General features: G+C 52.2%; 2 protein-coding genes and 1 pseudogene across 9 annotated transcripts; 2 read left to right on the top strand and 1 right to left on the bottom strand.

Annotated features, from left to right (window-relative positions):
- The first annotated feature begins 187 nt into the window (after positions 1-187).
- Positions 188-17,372, top strand: COG4 (component of oligomeric golgi complex 4). Of its 5 annotated transcripts, none has more exons than XM_062609272.1 (19): positions 188-330; positions 790-872; positions 2,157-2,271; positions 4,324-4,498; positions 5,112-5,305; positions 5,777-5,882; positions 7,157-7,314; positions 7,861-7,919; positions 8,910-9,043; positions 9,562-9,680; positions 10,338-10,504; positions 11,162-11,327; positions 12,841-12,903; positions 13,363-13,479; positions 15,036-15,128; positions 15,440-15,523; positions 15,811-15,912; positions 16,301-16,429; positions 16,661-17,372. In XM_062609272.1, the coding sequence occupies exons 1-19, from the start codon at positions 205-207 to the stop codon at positions 16,793-16,795; spliced, it is 2,325 nt and encodes a 774-aa protein (XP_062465256.1). In that variant the 5' UTR covers positions 188-204; the 3' UTR covers positions 16,796-17,372. The 5 variants fall into 5 exon arrangements, with proteins under 5 accessions (XP_062465256.1, XP_062465257.1, XP_062465258.1 ...); XM_062609275.1 differs by lacking the exon at positions 188-330 and adding an exon at positions 385-501; XM_062609273.1 differs by lacking the exon at positions 15,036-15,128.
- On the top strand, positions 9,934-10,088 carry LOC134158890 (U1 spliceosomal RNA; annotated as a pseudogene).
- Positions 17,373-17,740: 368 nt separating the features above from the next.
- On the bottom strand, positions 17,741-25,825 carry FCSK (fucose kinase). Of its 4 annotated transcripts, XM_062609266.1 has the most exons (23): positions 25,756-25,825; positions 25,501-25,658; positions 25,324-25,374; positions 25,109-25,234; positions 24,862-24,934; positions 24,481-24,578; positions 24,252-24,332; positions 24,043-24,162; positions 23,701-23,842; positions 23,336-23,463; positions 23,140-23,241; positions 22,553-22,723; positions 22,412-22,479; positions 21,886-22,250; positions 21,265-21,475; positions 20,654-20,820; positions 20,349-20,576; positions 20,060-20,203; positions 19,827-19,946; positions 19,566-19,753; positions 19,268-19,367; positions 18,561-18,784; positions 17,741-18,403 (listed from the first exon to the last, which is right to left on the bottom strand). In XM_062609266.1, the coding sequence occupies exons 1-23, from the start codon at positions 25,823-25,825 to the stop codon at positions 18,287-18,289; spliced, it is 3,252 nt and encodes a 1,083-aa protein (XP_062465250.1). In that variant the 3' UTR covers positions 17,741-18,286. The 4 variants fall into 4 exon arrangements, with proteins under 4 accessions (XP_062465250.1, XP_062465247.1, XP_062465248.1 ...); XM_062609263.1 differs by lacking the exons at positions 24,862-24,934; positions 25,324-25,374; positions 25,501-25,658; positions 25,756-25,825 and having other exon boundaries at positions 24,252-24,578; positions 25,109-25,209; XM_062609264.1 differs by lacking the exons at positions 24,862-24,934; positions 25,109-25,234; positions 25,324-25,374; positions 25,501-25,658; positions 25,756-25,825 and having other exon boundaries at positions 23,140-23,238; positions 24,252-24,790.
- Between the last annotated feature and the right edge of the window lie 24 nt (positions 25,826-25,849).

Raw genomic sequence — 25,849 nt, 5'->3', positions numbered from 1 at the left:
GTGGCGATGGCAGCAGCTGTCTGTATCAAGAGCCTCCCTAAAAAAAAAATAAAAAATACAGCCACGCTCTTGTATAAAGAAAGGGGGTAGCGTGATTCTGCCGCCCTGCCAGGCGGATACGAGCTGCTGTAAACGTTCAGGCACCGCTAGGAGTAGCCCCGGCTGAGCCTGATGCGGCATGGGCCGCGTCAGCTGCATCCTAAGATGGCGGCGGCCGCGGCGTCGGGCCTGAGCGGGGAGGCAGCCTCAGCCCTGACCATGGAGCGGATTCAGTCGCTCACCGACCTGGCAGAGCTGGAGGCCGCCTACAGCCAGCTCTGTGAGGAGGAGGTGTGTGGGGCGCGGGCCCGGGCGGCCTTGGGGTGGGAGAGCGGATGCCTCGTTGTCAGGCCTACCCCTCTCATCCGGATTCTTTCCAGAGGAGTCAAATACGACCTCGACCGTCCTCAGGGACTGTGTACGGGGGCGATGTTGCCTCCGCGGAGCTGGTGTCCTCGGATCGTGAGTAGCCCCCGGGCTCGGACTCCCTGTGCATTGAAAGTGCAACGGGGGGTGGAGCTTGGGGGTTGTCTGGCTTAGAAGTGTGATAAAGTTTGCATAGCTGATGATTTCAAATGGCAAATCTAAAAATGTGCAGGATTAAAACGAGAGATTAGGAATCTTTTAATTGTCATATGACCTCATCGAAGTGCTGATGCCTTGCTAGATGGGTGTTCTTGACTTGTCTGTGATAAATTGCAGGCCTGAAGGAGAGCTTAAGTCACACAAGACTTCATCCTTTCCTTTCAGAAAGTTGTGCAGGAAGAACTGGATGCCCTCCTGGAGCAGCAAAGCACTATAGAGAACAAGATGGTTGTACTTCATCGCATGGGGTTAGTGATCCCTACTATCTCCCCTTCTTTCTGCTGCTGTGCACTGTTCAGTACCTCCCTGCTTACTGTGTGACCTGAAAATTCATTTTAGTGTCGCAAGGGAAGCGTATTCATTCTCAGAAAATTTCAAACATTAAATCAGTTTGCAGTAGGGAACAGTAGCTGGATCCTTATCCCTGGGCACCTGGTTTTTCTCAGCAGCACTAACAGAGGAAATTGTTGCACCCTCACACAGACTGGCCCATTTTGGTGTAGGCTGAAGGTCTCACCCCAGAGATTGCCAGGCTTCAGCATTGATGCTTGGATCAGATGTTTTGTGTCAGGCTGTTTACAGGTATGGACAAATTTTACTGCCTCTTTGCGGTCAGTTTGTGCATGCAGTCTGGAAAGCCATCTCAAGTGGCCTTATGTTCAATAGAAGCTTGGAGCACCAAGTTTACAGACTTCATGTCCCTCTTCAGAAGCAGAGAATATCATAAAGCCGCAGTGGCTTGTTCATCCCCTGTCTGGTAGCAAGGCAGTCTGATCTTGATGCTTTGCTTCTGGAAGAGGAGCATGAATTCAGAGATACAGTTGCTGACAGGATGTCCTGGGTTCAGTGGTATTATTTTCTCCTTCCTAGTAGCTGGTGCAGTGCTGTATTTTTGATTTCAGTCTAAGAACAATGCTGGTAACACACCGATGTTTTAGTTGTTGCTCAGTATTGCTTACTCTGATCAAGGCCTTTTCAGTCTGATGCTCTGACAGTGAGGAAGGGCACAGGAAGCTGGGAGGAAGCAGAGCCAGGACACCTGACCCAAACTAGCCAAAGAGGTATTCAGTACCACAGCACATCATCCCAGTATAGAAACTGGGGGGAGTCACCCAGAAGGACCAGATTGCTGCTCGGGTCAGGCTGAGTATCAGTCAGCTGATGCTGAGCAATTGTATTGTGCATCACTTGTGTTTATTGGGTTTTTCCCTTTCCCCTTTTAGTTTTATATTTTCTGTCTTTGTTATTTACTTTATCATTATTATTAGTGGTAGTAGTTTTCTATTATACCTAGTTACTGGACTGCTTTTATCTCAACCTGTGGGATTTACATTCTTTTGACTCTCCTCTCCATCCTGCTGGTGGGGGGGGGTAACCGGGGAGTTAGTGAGCAGCTGCGTGGTTCTGAGTTACCAGCTGGGCTTAAACCACGACTCTGGAGCAATTGGGTTTGGAGGAAGAACCTTCCTGCTGTTGTAGACCATCGGTCTATTTAATATTTGCATCTCATGTTCAATTTGCATGTGTTCCAGCCCTAACTTGCAGCTCATCGAGGGGGATGCCCAGCAGTTAGCAGGGATGATCACCTTCACCTGTAACCTTGCCGAGAATGTCAGCAGTAAAGTCCGCCAGCTTGACCTGGCCAAGGTAACGGGATGGAGGAGGTGTCTGGGACTTGTCACCAGCAAGCCCTAATCTATTTGCTCATGTGCTTACAGCGCAATAGAGAAACATGCTCTCCTCTGTAGTGGGCAGGTGGAGTGGAAATGGCTTTGTTCTTCATTTTAGCAGTATATAGTGTTGTTAGGGAATCACAGTATCACAATATGCTAGACATTGGAAGGGACCTCGAAAGATCATCTAGTCCAATCCCCCTGCCGGAGCAGGAACACCTAGATAAGGTTACACAGGAATGTGTCCAGGCAAGTTTTGAATGTCTCCAGGGAAGGAGACTCCACAACCTCGCTGGGCAGCCTGTTCTAGTGTTCTCTCACCCTCACTGAGAAGAAGTTTCTTCTCAAGTTTAAGTGGAACCTCTTGTGTTCCAGTTTGTACCCATTACCCCTCGTCCTATCATTGTTTGTCACTGAGTAGAGCCTGGCTCCATCCTCGTGACACTCCCCCTTTATGTATTTATATACACTAATAAGGTCACCCCTCAGTCTCCTCTACTCTAAACTATAGAGACCCAGCTCCATCAGTCTTTCCTCACAAGGGAGATTCTCCACTCCCTTAATCATCTTAGTTGCCCTGCGCTAGACTCTCTCCAGCAGCTCCCTGTCCTTCTTGAACTGAGGGGCCCAGAACTGGACGCAGTATTCCAGATGCGGTCTCACCAGGGCAGAGTAGAGGGGAAGGAGGACCTCTCCCGACCTACTTACCACCCCCCTTCTAATACACCCCAGGATGCCATTGGCCTTGGCCACAAGGGCACAGTGTTGGCTCATGGTTATCCTGTCGTCCACTAGGACCGCCAGGTCCCTCTCCCCTACACTGCTCTCTAACAGGTCGTTCCCCAACCTATACTGGAACCTGGGGTTATTCCTGCCCAGATGCAGGACTCTACACTTTCCCTTGTTATATTTCATCAAGTTATTCCCTGCACAACTCTCCAGCCTGTCCAGGTCTCGCTGGGTGGCAGCACAGCCTGCTAGCATGTCAGCCACTCCTCCCAGCTTAGTGTCATCAGCAAACTTGCTGATAGTACTCAATTCCCTCATCTAAATCGTTGATGAATATATTAAATAATACTGGTCCCAGTACTGCCCTTGAGGCACTCCACTAGATACAGGCCTCCAACTAGACTCCGCCCCATAGACTACAACTCTCTGGCTTCTCTCCTTCAGCCAGTTCACAGTCCACCTCACTACCTGATCATCCAGACCACACTTCCTCAGTTTAGCTGTGAGGATGCTGTGGGAGACTGTGTCAAATGCTTTGCTGAAGTCAAGGTAGACCACATCCACCGCTCTGCCATCATCCATCCACAGTGTTATTTCCTCATAAAAGGCTAAGAGATTGGTCAAGCATGATTTCCCCTTGGTGAAGCCAAGTTGACTGCCCCTCATAACCCTCTTATCCTTGATATGCCTTAAGACAGCACCAAGGATAAGGTGTTCCATCACTTTCCCAGGGAAAATGGTACCGTGCTGGGTTCCTGGATATTGCAGGGTACAAAAGTAAATGTATATGCTATTTCATAGAGCAGCTGGCTCTCCAGCATCCCATCCTGTCCATGCAGCTCCTTGTAGAATATGGTGAATAAGCTAAGGTTAATCTTCATTAGAATTCTTTTATCAGTAACTTCAGTGCTGAAGACAGGGGAGTTAGTTGTTGTCACCCAAGACCGGTCAGGAATCCAGGCTGTTACATTCTTTCTGCAGATACAGGCTGAAAGGTTTCAAGTCCCAGTGCTGCTCAGCACAACTGTTCAGATCAAAACAGATAGTGTGATTTTTGTCTCTGCCTGTGGAATATGGCCTCCGAGTTCAATCTGAGTTTTGATAAATGCTGTTCCTCTCTTGGAGCCATTGGTTTTATAATTTTTTAAGTAGTGTGGCATTTCTGCTTACATAGTTGTTTATTATACAGAGAAGTATCACTTCAGTCTGTTTCTTTCCCATACAGACACACTGTCTTACAGTTCTTGTTCCTGCTTCAGCCTGCAGCAGGAAGTCTTACACATTGCCTTTCTTTCAGAATCGACTCTATCAGGCCATTCAAAGAGCTGATGACATCCTTGACCTGAAGTTCTGCATGGATGGAGTTCAAACAGCCCTGCGAAATGAAGATTATGAACAAGCAGCAGCTCATATCCATCGTTATCTGTCTCTGGACAAATCAGTGATTGAGCTAAGTCGTCAGGGCAAGGAAGGTAAGTACTGTTTATGAGGTGAAGCTGACAAGTCACCTTTCCAGTAGATAACCAGAGGCTGCATAATTTCCCATGGCAGATAGCCTTAGCCCAGTAGACAAAGCAGAAGATCTAACTCTAGCCAAAGATTTTAGTAACTCTCTATGTTATAGAGTAACAGAGATGTGAACATTTATGAAGTGTTATTAGGTTTGAATTATCGTTAACTGAGAGTTCCTGCACACAGCTTTAATATTATTTCAGGAACTAACTCAGTGAAGAACAAAATGTTCAGATCAAAAGAAGTAAGTGAGAAGGCTCTGTCAGGGAGAACTGTGACAGTGTTACGGTATGCTACCAAGCAGAGCAACTGGAAATGAATGAGTAAATTGCCTGATCCCTAAAGAAACGTCTCAGTTGACGTGTTTGCATCTTCCTTGCAAGACCATGAGATTAGCTGCATGTACATCACACATACACCTTTTTTTCTTTGCCTGTAGTGGAATTCCAGCATGTCTTCTGCCTTCTCACCCTGGGGCTGCTGGTATCTCTCCTAGAGAAAGCGAAGTAGCTCTTGATATGATACTGACATTGTGCTGTCACTCTTCCCTTTCTTTTCTGTCCTTTTGACCAGGGGGCGTAATTGATGCCAACCTGAAGCTCCTGCAGGAAGCAGAACAGCGCCTGAAGATGATTGTCACAGGGAAGTTTGACACAGCAATGAAGCAGGGAGACCTGTCCCAGGTGGAACGGTTCTTCAAGATCTTTCCTCTGCTAGGCTTACATGAAGAGGGGCTGAGCAAGTTCTCGGAGTACCTCTGCAAGCAGGTAACATGTTCTGCAAAACATACTGTGACCTGGCTGTTCTCCTAGGGGGAAAGCAAAACCCAGTCTCTGTCAACAGATGTAGTGGAAGAAGGTCTTAGCTCTGGATTGCTAATCTTAGAAGCCAGCACTGGCCTTAGTTCATCTCTCTCCCTGCATTTTGCATCCTGGGATGAGCTTTCTAGTGTCTGAATACAGGCCCCAATGGCTAGATGGCTTCTCCTGTCTTAGTGTTTGTCCGTGCTTAAACCTCATGCAAGGGAGCCTGGAAAGAGAAGAACAATTTTCTGCCTCTCCTTGACCCTTCAGTTTTCCACAAGAGAGGAAAAGATCCCTGTTCAGAGGAGAAACAAGAGCAATAGCTTTTGCAATGGGAAGGCCACCAAAAGCTCTGCAGGTCAAGGGACAGAGGACCACCCAATGGGAAGGAGTATCTTTTATTGTCACGAGCTGACTTGTCCTGTTGTCGTGCAGGTGGCCAACAAAGCAGAAGAGAACCTGCAGCTGGTGATGGGGACAGACATGAGTGACCGTCGGGCTGCTGTCATCTTTGCGGACACGCTGACGCTCCTCTTTGAAGGTAATTTTCCTTTCCTCTTTGTTGATGAACTGAAAATAATCTGTGATATGATTGTCCACCAATTTAAATGCTTTTCATTATAGCTCCAGGAGATCATGGAATGTGTCCTTTCCTCTTCCAACTATGAAAGTGTCATACTAGACGGATATAACTAATAGATGATTCCCAGCCAAGAGAGGGCATTACAATAAGCAAGCTTGCGCACATACACCTTGCTCAGGCACAGAGTGGATTTGCAAAGGATTTGTTGGCTTCTTCCAGGAAGCAGACTCTTCCTGTTCTCTATGTCCTCAAAACAAATGGGTATTCCCTGAAGATTTCTTCAGATACGCAGCTCTCCAGACAAACAAATCAAATCCCTTAAGACTGAGCATCTGTTGATGCCTCCAGGCCTGGTTCTTCGCAGAGGACCATGGGGACTTGTAAGCAGAAAGGGAAGGGAGAGAAGGGAATATGAATGCTCTGTGGGAATGTTGCCAAAGACAGTAATTGGGATCCATGGTGATTAGCCATCTTCTCTGTTAAGTCTGCTATAATTCCAGGGTGCACCACTGCCAGGTCATTCTCCCAGCCTGGCACCTGTGCTGCTATTGAAGGTCCTTAGAACTCCTGAGGCTTTCTTGGCAGTTGCTTCAAAAGAGGGGGAGTGTTGCTAACTCTTGGAGTAGAGAGTTTGTGAGAAAAAAGCAGTATTGTAGAGATACTTTCTTGGAGATGAGCTTTTTTCTCCAAGGAGGCCTTGCCATCACTAACGCTTGCTTTCGTGGGCACTTGTGTGACATACAAGAACAGAGCTTTCCCTAAGTTGATTTTCCTGACACTGCTCTTCTCCTGTAACCTGGCAGATGCTGAAAGCTGAGGCAAGGTTTGGGTGGTAGTTGTGTCCCCTGCCAGGTTTAGCTCATGCAGCTTTCTCCTGTGGAAGCTTCATACCTTTTGTCTTGCTGGATAGGAGGGCGGTTGACACATTGCACGGCAGGAGCTCTCTGCAGGAAGAGATATGCCTTGTGCTCCAGGAGGTTTGCAGTGTAATCTTGCAATAAAGAGCAGAAAGCATAGAAGGCATCTTATCAGAGAGAAGACACCATGAAATGTTGTAATAACAGGCCTTCAGTGAAGCGCCAGATAGTGGCTGGACAATCTAAACTGCTAATCTGGATGTGAATGATCTCTTGTTAAGTCTTGTCTGTGGAACTGTGTAACTCTGCTCTGGGTCCAGACTGAATGGGAACTCCTGCTTGAGTCTTCCTTTTGTTCTTCCCCTCTTCCTGCAGGGATTGCTCGTATTGTGGAGACACACCAGCCAATTGTGGAGACCTACTATGGGCCTGGGAGGCTGTACACCCTCATCAAGCACCTGCAAGTGGAGTGTGACAGGCAGGTTGAGAAAGTGGTGGACAAGTTCATCAAAGAGAGGGACTATCACAGGCAGGTAAGAGGAGCATGATGCTGCTTGATGCAGCCAAGAGTGGCCTCCTCCAGCTCCGTGAAGCTCTGACTGCCATTGAGGTGGCAAAGTTCGACCTCGTGTATTGAGAGAAACCTTGCTTTGCTCCACATTTGCACTGATGGCTGAAGGGGTCCAGCCTGTAGCTATCCCTTCTGGGGCAGAGAAGGATTCACTGGGAGCATGGTAAATGGGCCCTGGGGACAGGATTCTTCACTGTGCAGGTCTGTAGGGTGCTTTCAGTACACTTTCCCCACTGTGGTGTTCCGGCTTCTGTCTGCTGCAGGGCTGTCTCATGGCCATATACCTTGGTGCCTCTGTTGGTATTCCTATCCTACCACTCTTCCTGGCAGGCTGAGTGTTATCTTGGAGGAGGGGATTAAATGATGTGATTCCCTTCTCTCGCAGTGCTTCCTGCAGCGCATTCCTGTCACCCACCCTGAGTAAGCATCTCCTTAGACAACAGCAAGAGAAGTGGTTAACACTAAGTCATCAGCAAAGGCTTTGATGAGTCTTTTTTTGTGATTGCAGTTCCAGCAAGTTCAGAATAGCATGATGAGAAGTTCTTCTGCAGAGAAGATTGAACCAAGGTACAAGCAAACCCTCTTTTTGCACTCTACCTTCCACTCTTGAGCTGTTATTAACACTACTTAGCATTTAGACAACTCTCGTGGTCTTCCAGAGGCTTTGTGGCCACTAAAGCATAAAATCCAATTATTAGGTGCCCTTTTATAAAGGCAGTTTCTGTGGTGGTGGTTTATTTTGCTTACGCATTACTTTCAAGCCTCAGGCCTAAACATTGCTGGCTGGCAGTATCACTGCACACAGATGACTTGAGATTTTAATTACCTGTGCCCACAACCTTTTGGTGGTCAGAGTTTTGTTTCTGGGCTTTTGCTTTTTTATCTGTAAAATAAAGATCATGGATCTTTGCCTCACTTGTGTGTTGTGAGGCTTTGAGCAGGATTTGTAAAGTTCTGTGCACACTGATGAAAAAGCTGCTGATGTGACAGTCTGGTTTTTCTTTTTTCATTGTCATCCCTGATCTGAACACTGCATTCTGCATTGCCATGTGGTTTTTTTGTTCTTATGTTTCCTGAGCTTTAACAGATTCTTCATCATTTTCAGAGAAACACATTAATCTGTGCACAAAAGCACATAGATGGAGGAGGCAGGGACCAGGCTTTTCTAACACTGGCCACAAGGCTCACAGAATCGTAGCAAAACTGAGGTAGGAAAGGACTGCCAAAGATCTCTAGCCCACCCTCCCATCAAAGTGGGGCTAATTTTGAAGTTATATCAGGTTGCTTCATCTTGCAGTCCTTACTGCTGTGATTTCACTCTTTTCTCACATCTGTGATGAAAAAAGAGGCTTCTCTGTAATGATTTTTCCTGTTTTGATTGTGTGTGCATTCTTTGCACATACTGGTTATTCTGCTGAGCTTTGTCACTCAGTGACACAGATGGGGAAGGGGTGGTATTGATCTCATAGTAAGAGAGCAGAGAACACACTACTCAGTTAAATTAGTAAATTTCCTTTTGTAGTCTTGCTACCTTGAGTCTTGCTATGCTCCTTCTAGGGAACTTGACCCTATTTTAACAGAAGTCACTCTGATGAATGCCCGCAGTGAGCTCTACTTGAGGTTCATCAAGAGACGAATAATAGCTGATTTTGAGGTGGGAGACTCCATGGCCTCAGAGGAGGTAAAGCAAGGTAACATCTTGAATACCAGTGCTTGCAGGCTCTCTTCTCCTTCAGCCAGCAGTAGAGATATAGCTGAGTTAGTGGCAGAGCAGAGTGAGATAGGATCTGCAAAGGGAGCACTCTCTGGAAGAGGATTGTGTAGCCTGGCCTCCCCAGACCCGTTTTAAGTACTGGTTGTTCCTTCTAGTGGGGAAACCAACATTAGGAATAACTGCAGAGTATAGTAAACAAGGTGCCCATAGAGAGGGAGAGCCCTTTGGTCACTACAGGCACAGATCCTAAAGGTAGAGGCCATATGGAAAAGAGGCTCAAGGGTTTGGTACTCTGTGGAGCTCTGGAAATCAGTTTTGTCATCTGCAAAAGTCAGCTCAGCAATTTCAGCTCCACAGTTGAGGCCCATGATTTATTGCAGGTTGGGCTTTGCAGGTGTGTCCTTTAGGTGTCCATGAGACAGGCAGCCACAAGGGGATTAGGTGGAACTGCTTTGTGGCACTAGGCCCTTGCTGATGGTTCTTTGTGTTCTGTAGAGCATCAGAAATATCTGGACAAGCTCCTCAACAACTGTCTGTTGAGCCGCACCATGCAAGAGCTCATTGGCTACTACATCACCATGGAGGAATACTTCATGAGGGAGACAGTCAACAAGGTAGGGCTCAGACTGCTGCTTGCAATAGCTGCACTTTCTGCCTGCAGCTGAGACCTCAGCTCAGTCCTCTGCTGGGTATCCCTAGGGAGACAGATGAGTGCATGGCAGGTCTGCAGTCGTTGGGAAGGTCTTTTGTTTTCCTTGAAAAGCAATTAGTTGTTTCTGAACTTTGATTCCAAACATACGCCTGAGTATCCTCCAGACACAGGTCTTCCAGCACTATGGGGTACTGAAAACTAGAATGAGTTGTGCGCTGGCAGAGGAGACACCATGATCAGTCAAGTGGCTTTCCCAGAGCAAGGTTTATCCTTTGCACTCTGGATGTGCTGACCCCTGAGATTTCCCCAAATGCAGGAAACTTGACTGCATAATTTGTGGTATGGGGGACTGCGTTCGTGCTCTTCCCTGATTTGGTGGCCTGGCACATCGGTCCCGCAGAAGTATGAGGCTGTAGTGGATACCAGTGCACAGTGTACCCTGATGCCATCAAGCTGTCAAGAGGTGGGTGCCACTGGCGCTGCCGCTACCATGCCCCACTCATGGTACACTTCAGCTTAGGTTGGAATGGGCAGGCTAGAGGTTTGGTCTCACAGCACTGCTTTTGAGAGGGCACCTTTACTAGCTGAGCTGAGGGCACTAAGACAGCTTTCTTTGCAGGCTGTTGCCATGGACAGCTACGAGAAGGGCCAGCTCACCTCCAGCATGGTGGATGATGTGTTTTATATCGTGAAGAAGTGCATTGGGCGTGCTCTGTCCAGCTCCAGCATAGACTGTCTCTGTGCCATGATCAACCACTCCACCACTGAACTGGAGTCTGACTTCAGGTAACGAAAATACACCAGGTTCATTGTGACTTGCCTCCACCTCACGTTCTGCAAACAGTGCTTCCTGTCAGATGGTCTTACCTGTGTTCTTTGCCTTTGAACCTCTGGTTTGTCATCTCCATGGAAGATGCTTACAGGAGGCAGCATTGGGTGTGGTGTAGGAAGCTGGAGCTGGGCATGCTTTTCTCACAGTAGTCATGGTCACCTGTAGAAGAAACAGAAGGATGAACCTCATGGCTCAGAATACCAATGAGACCGGGTCACCTCATAGCATTGGAAGCTACCCTGCTTGATGGTACATGGTCATCCCTAATTTTCTCTGTGCTGTCTGTGAGCTTGCTTAGTAGCATGAACTTGGGGTGAGCCTGCAGAGATTATCTGGCTTCTGGTTTTCATCCTCACGTGGGAGTGGGGAACTGACTGAAGATTGCAGACAGCTGCAGGCAGGATTTTGCGGAAAGATCAGTCACTGGGTGGATGTGGTTTTTTTTCAGCATTGTGTCCCTTAGATACTGTCAGGAGATACATGCCAGCTCTCTTCTGTCCCTTCTGAAGTTCCACTTACCTTGTTCAAGTCATGGCCCAGCCGGAGTGCTGTCCCCTGGCACAGAGCACAGTAATTGCTCTAAGCCATGGTGTTTTTTGCTTGCCTCATAGGGAGGTTCTGTACAACAAGCTGAAGCAGGGCTTTCCAGCCACAACCTTCCAGGATTTCCAGAGGGGGGTGACCAGTGCCGTGAACATCATGCACAGCAGCTTGCAGCAGGGCAAGTTTGATACCAAAGGCATTGAAAGCACCGACGAGGCAAAGCAGTCCTTTTTGGTGGGTATGGTGGCTGGTGCAGAATGAGTTAAGGTGAAGGGAAAGACAATGGGGAACTCTTGGGAACAGGATTGGTGTGACTATCACATGTTCAGAGAACCTGAAAGCCTGTTCAGCTGTAGTGGGTGGCCTGACTTTGCATGTCTGGTAGATGCTGTAACATCACTTCGTGTTTGTAGGGCTTCCACAAAGGGCCTGTGCAAGTATGATCCTGTGGCAGCCTCTAGGGCTGTTGCAGTGGTGACTGCCTCCAGGCTGGGGAAGAGTGTGCTCTTTTGAGGTGTCCAGCAATCCTGTTGCTCACAGGTTCTGCACAAAAGTGGTGGTGGGAGAGCATCTTGTTCCTAGTGTGCTGTACTTGCTGCAGGTTCAGCACACTTACCCTCTAGATGAAAAAGTTCCATGGCCCAGGCTCAGGACTCCTTCATTCTCACTTAATCAGATCAGAGTTCCCATTAGAGCTGGGTTGTCTTCTCTGCTTGGCCTGCAAGGTCCTCCTGTTGCCTTCTCCTCATAAGCAGCACTGCAACTCTGTGTGCTTGAGCAGGCCAGAACATGACAGTGAGCATTAGAGACCCCTTGGACAGCATTTGAAGGGCCATTCTTCCAGCTTTCTGCAGTGTATCAGATCCTTCCCCATAGTGGGATGCTGTACAGACTTGCATTGTGGAAAAGACTTTGCTGGAAGAGCAACTGGATCTGCTCACTCCTCTTGACCAGCCCTGCTGTTTGAGCAGACCTGTGGGCAGAGACTGGGGAGGGGTCTGGCTCAGCCTGTCTTGGTTCCCTCTCTGCAAATTGCTGTGAGCACCGAGTGCTGAAAACATTCCTTGTGGCTTTCACTGTACAAGGAGAAAAGGCAACAAAGAGAGCAGAGGGGACTGACCTCTTCCATTTCATTAAATTCATTACAGGTTTCTGCACTTCTTGAAGGAAAGTGCTTAAAATGTCAGTTCTCCCACTGGAATTCCTCACTCACCTGTCAGTTTGCCTCATTTCCCTGTCTGCACAAACTCCAGCCTCATAGTGACATTTAGTTCAGCTTCAGCAGGCAGAGAACAGTCTGTTCAGTGAAAAGCAGATATTTACCAGGCAGGAGGGGTGCCAGTTCCTCCTGCCCAGGTACAAATGCGTTCCTCCCTCCCCTGCTTCTGTGGACCCAGCATATAAACCATCACCTCTAGCCACTCACAGTCTGTTCTTCATGACACTCTCCCAGAAGTTAGGATACATCCTGTCTTCCACCCAGAAGTGCAGCTTTGCTGTAACATTGTGAACAGAATGATGAGGAAGAGGAGTAAAGTGTGTCAAACTTTTTACTTGCTGCAGGTTCAGCACACATGCTCAGTTACTATAGCTCAGCTTCATGCAGCTCCAGGAATTTGCAAGGCTTTGATCACACAGTAACCACTCTGTCCCTTAAATGTTTGCCTTTCAGCCTGGGCATGGAGGAAACGTATGGACTGGGGACTGAGGGTGAATTCTACTTGGGTTTGTGTTTTTTTTTTTCCAGGTGACCTTAAATAACGTGGAAGTCTGCAGTGAAAACATCATGACCCTAAAGAAGACTTTGGAGGTGAGGTGTGGATTCTTTACTGCTTTTTTCCTTAATCAAATTTGTAATACCCTCCCTTGGGGGGGTCAGTTAAAGCATCTGGACTTCTGCTGTGCCCAAATTCTTGAGGTCCTTGCCCTCCAGCCTTAGGAATGCAATTTTGAGCTGGCAGAGCAGTCTCCCAGTGGATAGTATCAGCTGGAAATACCAGTTCCTCCAGCCTAACCTATCTGGCACATGTCGGGAGCCAGAGCCAGTGGAATAATGTGTATCACTGGGAGGTTGTGGTTGTCTGGTGCTGGACTAATAGCCCATGGCGTCCTTTCTTGCTGTCCTCTCCCAGCTTCTTCAAAGGGGCAAGTTTGATGCCTGTCCTAGCTTGCAACCATGCTGGTGGGCACCAGAGCTCAACAACATGAAGAAATAGAAACTGCCCAAGCTATTAAACCTCAACTTGCTCATGGATCTCTTTCCCTGCAGAGTGACTGCAGCAAACTGCTTAGCCAAGGCTTTGGGGGTGAGCAAGCGCAGGCCAAGATTGACAGCTGCCTCTCTGACATGGCTGCTGTTTCCAACAAGTTCCGTGACCTGCTGCAGGTGAGTGTCTTGCTGAGTCACTGCTGGCCTCCTCAGGCAGGAATCATTTCAGTCCAAGGCCTCGGCCACATCTAGCTCTAGGAGGGAGTAAATAGTCAGCTTTCAGGCATGGAAACAGATCCAGCTTGTTTGCGGAGGCACACCAGCTGGTGGCTGTGTCAAAAGCACTGGAAGCAGCTGCAGAGCCAGAAGGAATATTGCTCCATTTGTCTTCAGTCAGCACAGAGTTGCAGTTAGTTCAGCATTTTCAAAAGAATTAATACGTGTAGCATTTCCATCTCCTCCATTTGCCCTTATGGCACAGAACACTGTCAGTTATGCAGAGCCTCCTAGATAACACTGAAGGTGGGCTGTTCATAGAGAAGAGCTGCCCTTCTCTAAGGTTTCTCCTCCTTTTCCCAAATGGAAATAATCCCTGGGAGGGGGAGCTAAATCCACATGCTGGGGCCTCTTGCCCTAAAATTTCACAGTGGTCTCTGGCAGGGAGAGAAGCAGAAACACCTAATACCTCTTTTGAGAGTGTTTAGAACCAGGTTTGCCATCAGCTTCATACTTCAGAGAGGCACCAGGCTATTTCTCATCTGGTTTTGCAGTTCCCTGCAGCCAGATGCCTTTGGACTGGCAGCAAACCCTCTTGAGGCTTGTGGTCGGTATGGAAACAAAAGAGCTCATCAGTAAGGAGTAAAACTCCAGTCTACTTCTAGTGCAGTATTAAAACTGGCTGCAAAACAATCAGGAGTCTGAGCAGCAAGCTCCTGCGCGTCCCAACTCACACAGACATTGAATTTGCCTTGGAAAAGGGACAATTGCCAGCAGGGCCTGCTCAGAAATGCCAGTTTTAGTTAAAAACTTCCAGCAAGCGCCAGGCTGTATTGGTACCTGAGTAGTTTCATGCTGGGTGAGCTTTTTTGACATCTTGCTGAGCCAAATGAGGGTGGTTGGCAGGAGGGAGCTTTCAGAGAGCTCTTTAGCATCAGAGCAGACAGAACAGCCTTTGCTGACAACCTGCTGCTCAGGGGAGATGGCGTGAGCTGGGGTTATGATTAATTCCGGGAACTAGCTGTGGTTACAGCTTTTATCCTCTTAGCTTCTCCTACTGAGTTAAGCTGCACTGGAGGTGGGAGGCATCAGTCAAGCCCAATCACAGTGGCCTCCTGGCTGTTGCTGAGTGGGAAAGCTGGTGTTTGTGTCCTTTCCTCCCTGTAGGGATGTAAACTGAATGCTTCTTTCCTGCCAGAAAATCTCCGCAGCCCTGTGAAAAGAGGTGGGAGAAGCACGAGCCCTTCAGACAAGGCTGCAAGTCAGCACAATGGCAGCTTTTGGGCCAGTGTCCTTCCTCTTCTTCTTGTGGTGTTCTCAAAGTACTTCAGCACCAGAAGAGTTTGGGACTGGGGGCTTCTGTGCTCAGCTTCCCATGCAAGCCTGTGGGTCAGTTTCCCCAGCTTGCAGTGGGGATTGGACACAGCATCAAGTCAGTGTAACTATAAAGGTTGTGTGCTGCTGTGCTCAGTCAGCTGTTAGCTGTGTTCTGTCACTCTTCTTCCTGTCACTCCCAGGAAGGTCTCAGTGAGCTGAACAGCACAGCCATCAAACCTCAGGTGAAGCCCTGGATCAACCTGTTCCTCTCCGTCTCCCACAACATCGAGGAGGTAAGGCTCAACATTCTCTGCTTCCAGCTGTGCTTCTGCACTCTGCATCCTCTGCTAGGCAGCACAGTCAGAGTAAATGCTGTCTCATTCCCCTCAGTTCTCTGCTCTTTCCTCAGCACAGAGCAACAGTAAAATACCCACAACTTGTTCTTTATGAAAGCCTGGAAAGGAGCATTTGGCTAGAGAGGAGCTTGAGAAAATGGAAGGGGTGCAGTGCTGCTCCAGTAGCCCCCTGCCTTCCTGTCCCATGGGCTATTTGCTGCTGTTCAGGGCAAGCCACGTTAACAGTCCTTTCTGTATTTCAATGTCAGGAGGAGTTCAGCGACTATGAGGCTAATGATCCCTGGGTCCAGCAGTTCATCCTGAATCTGGAACAGCAGATGACAGAGTTCAAGGTGAGAAGGATGAGGCAGTCCCAGGCTTTGGCCAGATTTCAAGTATCTTCCAATTTTTCCCTTGCACAGGGGAAGGATGGACTCAGATGTCCTGCAGTGCTATGCAGGGCTCTTAGGGATCCCGTTACCCCCTCCTCCTGCAGTTCTCAGGGCTTCCTTGCAAGCCCCAGATCCCTGGATCCCCCACTTGCTGAGTGTGCAAGTTATGACTCTTTATGTGAAAGCTCTCATAGGCTTGGCTTTTATGGATCTCTGCTCACAAGAATGACACGGGTTTCTGCTTCCAGGCTGGACTGTCTCCAGTGATTTATGATACCCTCACTGGTCTTATGACCAGTCTCATAGCTATTGAACTGGAGAAAGTGCTGCTCAAATCCACATTCAGCAGGGTAAGCAAAACTCGTCTGCCTTGTAGTCTGGCTTGATTGCAAACTCTCTGCTAGGAAATAAAACCCTCAGTGAAGGGCTGGGGCAGGGCAGAGGCAAATGTTACTCTCTGAAGCTCTGCCACCACTGGTAGCCAGCTCAGGCAGAGCTTGTGTTGGTGCACACAGGCAGAAAACATGTTGTGGTGGGACAGGGAAGAGCTTGCATCAAAAAGGGGGCTGGCTTTTAAGGTGGGCGTAAACATAAGCTGGTTTAACCAGCAATAAATGGGCTAACTGGAGCCCTCCTGCTCAGTGACCTTCCCCTCTTGCCCTGGTATTTGTTTATTGTGTGTCTGGCACAACACCTGCGCCTGTTTGCAGAGTTAACAGTGCTCCCTTCACCCCACAGCTTGGCGGTCTGCAGTTTGACAAGGAGCTGAGGTCCCTCATAGCCTATCTTACCACAGTCACCACCTGGACTATCCGCGACAAGTTTGCCCGACTTTCCCAGATGGCCACCATCCTCAACCTGGAAAGGGTGAGCTCTGCTTTGCCTGCTTTTACTGAGGGATTGTAGGAGCCCTGGCTGTACTCCACAGGATTTACTGGGCTCATCCTGTCACTGTCGACATTTGTAAGGTATGGACAAGGTGCCCCATGCCTGATGGGTGTTTGTTAGTGGCAGGAAATAACGTGACTGCATTTGAACTTGCCTGTGTGGGCAGTCAGTGCCGAGGTGGCTCCTGCAGCTCTCGTCTCTCCTCTCCAGGTGATGGAGATCCTGGATTACTGGGGCCCAAACTCAGGCCCGCTGACCTGGCGCCTCACTCCTGCCGAGGTCCGGCAGGTGCTGGCTCTCCGGATTGACTTCCGCAGCGAGGACATCAAGCGCCTGCGCCTTTAGCTGGGTAGGGGGTAACAGCAAGAAGGATGCCGCCAGTCTGATGGACAGTGTGGGGATGGGGTGTTGTCTGCCCTTCTGCTTGTGTTCCTTGGAGCAAAGGGCTTTCCTGGGCAGGGCAAGAAGAGCCACCATCCTTTTGCGGGAGCAGAAACAAGGCAGCAATCTCTTACGTGAAGAGCAACGTGACACTATTTCTCAAGACATGAGCTAGTTGGAAGGACCAACTTGTGCCAGCTCATAACTCCATTATGCTGACCTGTGGGAGGACCCAGGTCAGGGAATTTGGGGCTGTTGTGGTGTGGCTCAGATATGGGGCTGCAGAGATTGCTCTGCCTGTGCTGCTGGCCACAGCTGGGTTTCTTCGTGCCACCAGTTGAAGGGTCAGCTACTAGAGTCCTGCACATCTTGAGCCCTGGCTGTCTCCTGGTGGTAATGGGAACCATTCTGGAATGATTTCCTTACTGAGAGGGTGCTCAGAAAATCCATAGCCACTGTAGGAAGCACAGCTGTGTCGATGCTAGCTTCTTGTGCCCTGGACAGCTACTCTGTAAATAAACCTCACCTGGCTAAGCAGCAACCTCAGGTGATACGTGTGTGTTTGTGGGCCTGGAGAGAGCTGGTGAGATGCAGGACAAGAGCTGGGCACCATTTATCTTCTTCCACCCTGTGCTGCAGCACCAAGAGGATCTTTCTTCCCACTCCCAGCTGGCAGTGGCATAGCACAATTAAAAATACCCCAGAGCTAGCACCAGGAGCCAGCCTGCTGCCAGGTGTGTCTGCCTCCTGCAGCAGCATTTCCACCTCTGACAGCCAGGGCTATGGAGGCCAGTAACCAGAATATGCTGTACCTACACAAGGAGACCTTTGCTTGCGCAGTACTGGGACTCTGAGAGCCCGTTGGGAGGGAGGAGCTCTGCTGAGGAGAGAGGGGAAATAAACACCTGCTGGAAACAACCTGCTTTATTCAAAGGGACTACAGGGACAAGTAACTCACTGCAGAAATACTCTCTGAGCATGGGCAGGACTTGATTCCACATCCAGGTACATCCTTGGTGCAGGAACATTGTGTGCCAGTTGGGCAATCTCTGCTGCAAGAAGAGCAGGAAGGTCCCTGCTAGAAGCAGCATCACAACTGCCCATTCTTTTCCCTTTGGAGAACTATGAAAGCTGGAGTGAAACCCCCAAATCAGCCTGGAGGCCCTAGCAAGCTGTCTTTCTGGCTAAGCTTCCCTTCTAGGGATGGTTTTGCCTGTGCCACTTGTGACAGCTTTCCAGCCTCTGTGACTTTTGGGGCATGTAGTAGCACAAAAAGGCCATATAAAGACCTAAGGCACCTACTGGAGCCGTCTGAAGCAGCAGCCTCTAAATCAGCAGAGATGTCCCTGCTTTGGAAGGCTCTAAATCAGCAGAGATGTCCCTGCTTTGAAAGGCAGCCGGCTGCTGCCTCTCCTGCCCTGTCTGCCTGCCAGGAACAAGTCAGAGCAAAGGCTTTCACACAGCCATATGCTCCCCAGGGCAAGCACTGTCTTCTGTATCACATCCCACAACCTTCACCGAGAAACCGCCCGTGTCCACTTCAACGCTGTGGATGCTGAAATTGCCCAGTCCCTAGGAAACAAAGAACAGGGACACAGGTGAGGCAGAAACCAGCAACGGACCTGCCCTCCACAGACTGGGGAGAGCTAAGGGGACAGCAATCAATCTCATCCCACTGTCCCATCTCATTCACCTGTGCCACTGAACTGCCTGGGAGCCCATGTCTCACCTCAGTTTTGGCTAGAATTTGGTGCAAGACCTCTTTCTGCCTCGGGGCTCTGGTTAAGACATAAAGGAAGCCACCGCCGCCAGCCCCAGCCAAACACTGCCCATAAACATAGGGCCGGAGAGCATCCATCATGCGCCCAACAGCCAGCGGCTCACACCCAGGTGCCATGCATTTCTTCTGCTGCCAGTAGCAGTCCAGACACTTTCCAATGAGTGACAGGTTACCTGCAGGAGAGGATATTGCAAACTATCTGCCTTTGTTTCTCATCCAAGAGGCAGGTCTCTGCCTCTCCTGCTCAGCACAAGCTAAATTCTGCCTTCTCATCTACCCAAGAAAACCTAGCCCTGTCACATTGCTGTTTATTTCTAATCCTCCACAGGTGGAGAATTTGCTTGCTCTAATGTTCCAGCGTCTCCTCCACAGCATCCCAGCAGCCAAAGGCCAAATGACTCCACAGCAAAGGACAGGCATCGCCCCCAGTCCCATCATGAATGACTTGCAGAACACCAGCCAGCCTTGATGTGTCTCATCCTCCCTTCCTTAAAGTCTGTTTTTCAAGCCTGAATTTTGGGACATTGCCTGTAACATGAGGGTGGGCCTGGGGGAGGAATTTTGCCTCCTCAGGACTGCACAGACTCTCCCCAGGGAGGTTTGTGTTCCTTCAGTTGTTAGAAGGGCCAGCCTGGCTCAGGAGAGGGGGCTCACACCTTGCCTCAAGGCCTGGGCACACTCCTCGGCGTTGCTCACCAGCGCATCAGCATTTTGCACAGCTGAGGGCAGCCTGGCATACCAGTTCCTCACCACATCCTGAAAGAGACCAGAATGTCCCTGTCACCATCCTCTTGGGTCCAGCAGCACCCAGGGAGGCAGTGCTGCACACGCAGCCTTCAGTGCTAGCTCCTGTTGGGGTGGCAAAGCTGTGTACCAGAGAAGGGGACAGGCACCAGAGCACATGGGGAGAGCCGAGGCTGGAGGCTGCAGCACTCAGGGCCACCCTGGCATTACCTGGAGCAGGTTGCGAGCTAGGCGTGTCTTCCCCGTGTACACCAGCAGCAAGTGATCATTGAGAGTCTGAGTAAAGCCATCGGGCACCTGGATGTCCTCCACCTCCACCCTGAGTGGGAGCTGGGCCTTTGACCTCCCAATTTTGATGCCTGGCACGAGCCCACCGACCTGATCCTGCCAACCGCCACCTGCAAGGGCAGAGGAGCCTCAGCCACTGTGAGGCCCCCACCCTATGGGCTGACAGCTTCCCCTAGTGCCTACCTGTTGTGAGCCTCTGCTCCAGATGCAGCACGGCGTGGATGAGAGACTCAGTGCTGGCAGTCTTCCCAGCTGCCCGGTACAGCGCTGCCATCACCGCTCCTGCCAGGATGCTGCTGGTGCCTGCAGGGAGCACAGGCAGGATACATGCTGGTGAGAGCCTGGGAGCAGAGAGGGAGATCCCCCATCATCATGCTGGTAGCAGGAACTCCCCAGCCCTGTCCCTACAGACTTACCGAGGCCAGACCCATGGGGCAGTGTGGACCAGGTGTGCACCTCAAACCCACCCCTGAAGTTCTCCATCAGCTGGGCCTGCAAGGGTTTCTGTGAGGGGAACTGCACAACTTGGCTGCAGATGAAGGCAGCTTTGAGCAGGGCTCCTGAAAAAAAAAGAGAAAGCAAAGCTGACACCTGCTCCCTCACCCCATCATCCCTCAAAAAGGGACACCCTAGCACCATGGGGTCACAACATCCAGGGGGACATCACAGGTATGGAACTGGTCTGTGTGGCTGGTGGCACCTCACCTGGTGCATGTGGCTGGCAGTAATCCCGCAAGTGATCCAGCTCCCGGCACACCAGCTCCGCCACCGCCTCACTCTGCGGCGTCCCACCAAGGCTGACCAGGCGCAGCTCTGGCTCACTGATGCGCCGCACCTGCGCACCAATGGGCCAGCACCCGTCCACCAGCACTGCCACGTCTACCACAGCCCCACCGTGCTCATAGGTGATGGGGGGTGTGTCGCTCCAGCCGCCTGCAGATGCTTGCCATCAGCTCCCTGCACCACAGGTGTGAGACATGGATCATGCCTGGGGCAGGGGACACACTCACCAGAGAGGTCCAGGCGGGCTGGACACACCACTTGCACCCAGTGCCCCAGGGGTGGCAGCTCTGCCTGTCCCACAGTGACAAACTGGCACGAGGACATCACTGCCTGCCGAACGAGGATCTGCTCAGCCCCCTCATAGTGCCGAGCTGCTCTCACCAGAAGAGCTGGCCTGGGAAGAGAAGGATGTTTGGAGAAGGGAAGGCTGTGTGGAGACCTCATAGCAGCCTTCCAAGTGTCTGAAGGGGGTCTGCAAGGATGCTGGAAAGGGACTCTTCATCAGCAACTACAGGGGCGATGGGTTTACTGAAACAAGAAGTTCAGATTAGATACAAGGAAGAAATTCGTTACTGTGAGGGTAGTGAGGCACTGGAACAGGTTGCCCAGAGAAGTGGTGAATGCCCCATCCCTGGCAGTGTTGAAGGTCAAGCTGGACACAGCCTTGGGTGACATAGTCTAGTGTGAGGCATCCCTGGCCATGGCAGGGCCTGGAACTAGACAATCTTAAGGTCCTTTCCAACCCAAACCATTCTACGATTCCGTGCTGAGCCCACCACTGCAGCTCCATGACTCTGCTGGTGCCTGAGATAGGGCAGCTCACCAGCCCCAGCCTCACCTGCTCATCCACTTCTGCCGCTCAGCAGCCAGCTCCTGGACACCGCCGGCGATGTCCCCACTCTCCAGGCGCCCAAAAGCTGAGGCCCACTCCCTGTTGGCAGCAGGACCACTCCGCAAGCCCCCTTCCCCTCGTGCCATGCAGCCCAGCACCTCAGCGATGCAGGCGAGTGCCCGTGCTGCAATGCCAGCGTCACCAGCTGTGGAGGCAACTAGAAAACAAAAGGAGGATGCAAAGCCACAGGCAGGCTGCAGGCCATAGAATCATAGAGCCTTAGACTGGTTTGGGTTGGAAGGGACCTTAAAGCTCATCCAGTTCCAATGCCCTGCCACGGGCAGGGACACCTTCCACTAGACCAGGTTGCTCCAAGCCCTGTCCAAGCTGGCCTTGAACACTGCCAGGGATGGGGCAGCCATAGCTCCTCTGGGCAACCTGTTCCAGTGTCTTACCACCCCACTTGTGCAATGAGTTGGCTCCCAGGAAGAAGGACTTGCATGGCTTGCACGCGTCCTGGTTTGTTGGTGCCATTGCAATGGCAGGGTGTCACTGGAGAGGGTGGGGAGCACCAAACAGCCATGACATCCAGAGATGCAATACATAGCTCATGTGAGTCCAGCTCACCTTCATCCAGTGTGCCCAACACAGCCTCATGGTAGCCCTCATGGACAGCACTGCGGGCTAGGGGCAGGAGGCTGCTGTCCTTGCGTCCCAGCAGCACACGCCGCACCTTGTGCTGGCCCTGCAGGAAGAAGAGGGCCTGGCGGGCACCCAGCTCAGCCGCCTTGTCCAGGCAGGGCAGCAGCTCCTGCCAGGACATGCGCCAGGCCGCCCGCCAGCGTGCCAGCCGCTCACCAGCCACTGGGGCCAGCAGCCACAGCACATCCTCCAGCCCCAGTGCCTCGTGGGCATGCAGCACTGGGAAGAGCCGGGCACTCAGCAGGCAGCGGCTCCCCTGTGGCATCTCAGCATCCCAAAGGTCCCCTTCCCTGATGGAGGGAGAGCACATCAGTACCGCCCTGGGCCTTGAGGACAGCTTCCAGAGGGCAGCCAGAATGCAGGATGGATTGAGGTGGCCGTGACACCTCCCCATTGCAGCCACTCCCAGGGGAGCCAGGTCTTCTGTCCCATCCTGGCATGTGGCACCTACCGTACACCTGTCCGATGGAAAAACTCAGCCCAGGGCATGTTCAGGTAGGTGGCCCTTTCAGCTGGGCTCTGCAGAGGGATAGAGCAGCTGGTTACATGCTGGCTTTGAGCGGAGACTCTCAGCGCCTTGCCACCCCTGTACCTGCCAGTCATCAAGGCGGCCAGTGAGAGTAAACACATGGCAAGGCAGATCACGCAGCTGCACGTGGTGGCCCTGCAGGACAACGTCATGTAGGGGAAAGCCCTGCAGGGCTGGTGAGGAGCCTACAGTGAGGCCAGAAAGCAGGCAGCCAGGACCAATCTCCAGGGGACCCTGTGAAGAGGCAGCAGGGCTCTGAGACCCCAAACTAGAGCCAGATCCCAACATCAGAAAGGGAAAAACACCCTGGGAGACAAGCTGGGGCCAGCAGGAGCCAGGTACCAGAGGGGGACACTTTGCTTTGTTGTGGGGCCGCAGGGACACGGAACTGCAGAAACTCAGGCCAAGGCTTGCAGCCATGACAGAGGATCTGCCCTGGTTCCCAGGGAGGGACAGGCCAGGGGTGACCTGGTCCCTGTGCCTGGGGAGGGCAACAACCACCAGGGTCCCCAGCACCACCTGAAAGGCAGCCCCAAAGAGAAGGGCACCCCAAATCTCATAGCTGTGGGTCCCACACCCCAGGGCCACCTCACTCTGCTGCCCATCCAGCGTACTGAGAACTTGGGGTCACCCCCATCGCAGCCACGTACCTGGAGGTGACAGTGCTGGATGACACTGCCGGCCGCCACCCGCACGGCTCCTTCTAGCAAGCAGTTGGTGACCGAAGAGCCATCCTCCAGGAGACAGGGCTGCTGCCAAGGGCGTAGAGGCATGTGGGACCAGGTCCTAGCCCAGAGCAACCACCAGAACATGTGTGTGAGCAAGGGTGGGGCTGGAAGGACATACATCCACATGGGAATGGGCTGTTTTGCAGAAGCAGAGGTGGCTGGCAGAGCTGGGCAGGAGCGTCAGGCTGCGGATGTGGTCGCTCGCAGAGGTGGTCATGTAGTCATAGGATGCATTGGGAATGCAGGCTGTGAGGGACAGGAAAGCTGTCAGCACACCAACGGCAAATGTGGCTGTGCCCAACACCTATGTGAGCCAAGGACAGCCAGGTTGAACACACCGCCAGTCAAAGGGGGACAGAAAAGACCTGGGGACCTGCAGCTGTGCGGAGAAACAGCCAGGCCCTGACCACGCCATTTCTCCTCACAGAGGGGAAGAGGGCTCAGGTATGGGTCATGTCAGTGCACCACCGCAGCATCACTTACCCATGCTAAGTGGGAAGGCGTGGAGAGCTGCCCACAGCACGGAGCGGGCATTCCTCACACTGGTGTCACCACCACCCTTCACAAAATCCTGCTCTGTCACCCCCCTTGCCATGCACAGCACAATGTCAAAGAAGAGGGAGAGCTAAGGAGAGAAGGGACCTGTTGGGTGCAGCCACCCTGACCCCCACCCTGCTGCTGGGTGCTGCCCTCCTACCACCTCTCCCACCCAAATGTGGTGTGGTGTGTGGGGCAGAAGCCCTAGAGGGCAACAGACCCTAAAGAGATGCCCAGCAGCAGCACCCATGGGGTAAGGAGTCCTGTCCTCCGCAGAGGGGCTGTCACCTGGATGGGTGGTGCCCCTGAGTCCAGTCCCATGTACGTGCAGGCATCTAGAGGAGGGATGACATGGGTGGCCAGAAGCTGCTCGGCAGCATCCGAGGAGAAGAAAACCACCCCGCACACCTGCGAGGGCACAGCAGGGCTGAGGCTGCAGCCATAGTGACAAAAGGGACGGGGCTGGCAAGGCCACCAATGCCCATGTCATGCCGTACCAGTGGGACGGTGCCATCAGGCCCTGCACACTGCTGGATCTGGGCCTCTGTGCCTTTGTAGATGATGTTGTGCACCAGCCCCTGGGAATGAGACCACCACAATGAGCTTTTCAGGGAGCCCCAAGCCAAGCAGCCACAGCAGGGCTGGGACCTCAGCACCCAAGGCACTGGAGGGGTAAGGACCCCTGTGCCTCCAAGGGCACCCCTTGGAGGAGGAGCTGCTACTGACCTGTTCATCAGTGAGGTAGACCCCGTGGTTCCTGGCATATGCCTGGCTCCCAGGCACTGCAATTACTCTGACACCCTGGAGGCCATCCCAGTCAATCCCTGAGGAGAGGGACACAGAGCAGTGTCCACTGGGGCAGCACACATACCTGCCCAAGGCTCAACTGCCTGAAAACAGGGTGTATGTCAGAGGAGATGAAAGCAGTGTTCAGTCTTGGCCACCTTGCTTTGAGCATGACAAATGCTCCAACTGTACGTGCGCCAGCAATGCCCAAGTATCCACACACTCATGGGAGCACACTGCAGGCTAGACCAGCTGTGCTACAGGCTCTGCCCCCTGTCCCAAAGCAAAGCACGTGCTGGAGGCAAGGCTGGCACCACTCACCTGGTGCTGAGGGCACACTGAGGAGCATGTCAGTGCTGCAGACCCACACGCCAGGCGGGGAGCCCACACAGAGCTGTGGAGACAAGGGCCACGTGCCCAGGGAGAGCAGGGAAGGGGCCCAACCCTCACACCCTTCCCACCCTGCTGGGAGCCAGCTGAAGGCACCCCGAAGGCTTCAGCCCTCACACCTGGGTGCCTAGCATTGCACAGCACTAGCCCAGAACCCCGTTCCACAGGCCACACAGACCCGGTGTGTCATGGTCCCCAGCAGGCTGTCCAGGTTGCAGATAAGAGCTTCAGCCGCAGCACCGGGCTCCTCCACAGGCAGGCAAGTAAAGGCCCGGCCACAGTCATCGAAGGAGAAGTCACGGCCCTGGTGGGGAGGGGAACGCAGGGGTTGTAACAGGGAGAAAGAGGAAACGCTATAGAGCGTTTCAAGTTGGGCTGCAGGCCGGCTCTCACCGTGTGCAGAATGAGGATGTGGGCTTCCTTCAGGACATCGGAGGTCACCACCTGGGAGAGCAGTGCAGAGAACAGTCACTGGGGACAGGGAAGCCACCCCTTTCCCCACCCTCTTGCAGCCTCCCCGGCCCCGCCAGAGGCTGCACCCCGCTCCCCCGGAAGGGGAAGGCCCCTCACCGTGCAGCCCGCCCGGGCGCTGAGGTGCTCGGCCGCTACCAGCAAGGCATTGAGGGTGGCCCCGCCGCTGCCCAGGCGGGCCCATGGGTCCTCCACGGCCAGGAGCAGCGGCGGGGGCCGCGGGCCCAGGCCGCCCCTCAGCCGGCGTACTTCCAGCTCTGCCAAGCGAGAGGCGGGCGGCGCTGAGAGCTGGCACCCCCCGCTCCTTCCCGCTCGGCCCGGGGGGAGAGGGCGAGCTCCAGCCCCGCCGCTTGCCTCGCTGGAAGGCGGACACACAGCCGCCGCGCTGGCAGGTGAGGACGAGGACGCTCCACTCCGCCGCCATAACTGCGCCGGACCCTCTGCTGCT

This window comes from Pezoporus occidentalis, unplaced genomic scaffold, assembly GCF_034315485.1.
Source record: "Pezoporus occidentalis ecotype Australia unplaced genomic scaffold, CSIRO_AGI_Poc_V1 ctg135, whole genome shotgun sequence".
NCBI classification, from domain to species: domain Eukaryota; kingdom Metazoa; phylum Chordata; class Aves; order Psittaciformes; family Psittacidae; genus Pezoporus; species Pezoporus occidentalis.
This window is presented reverse-complemented; position numbering and strand designations above follow the sequence as displayed.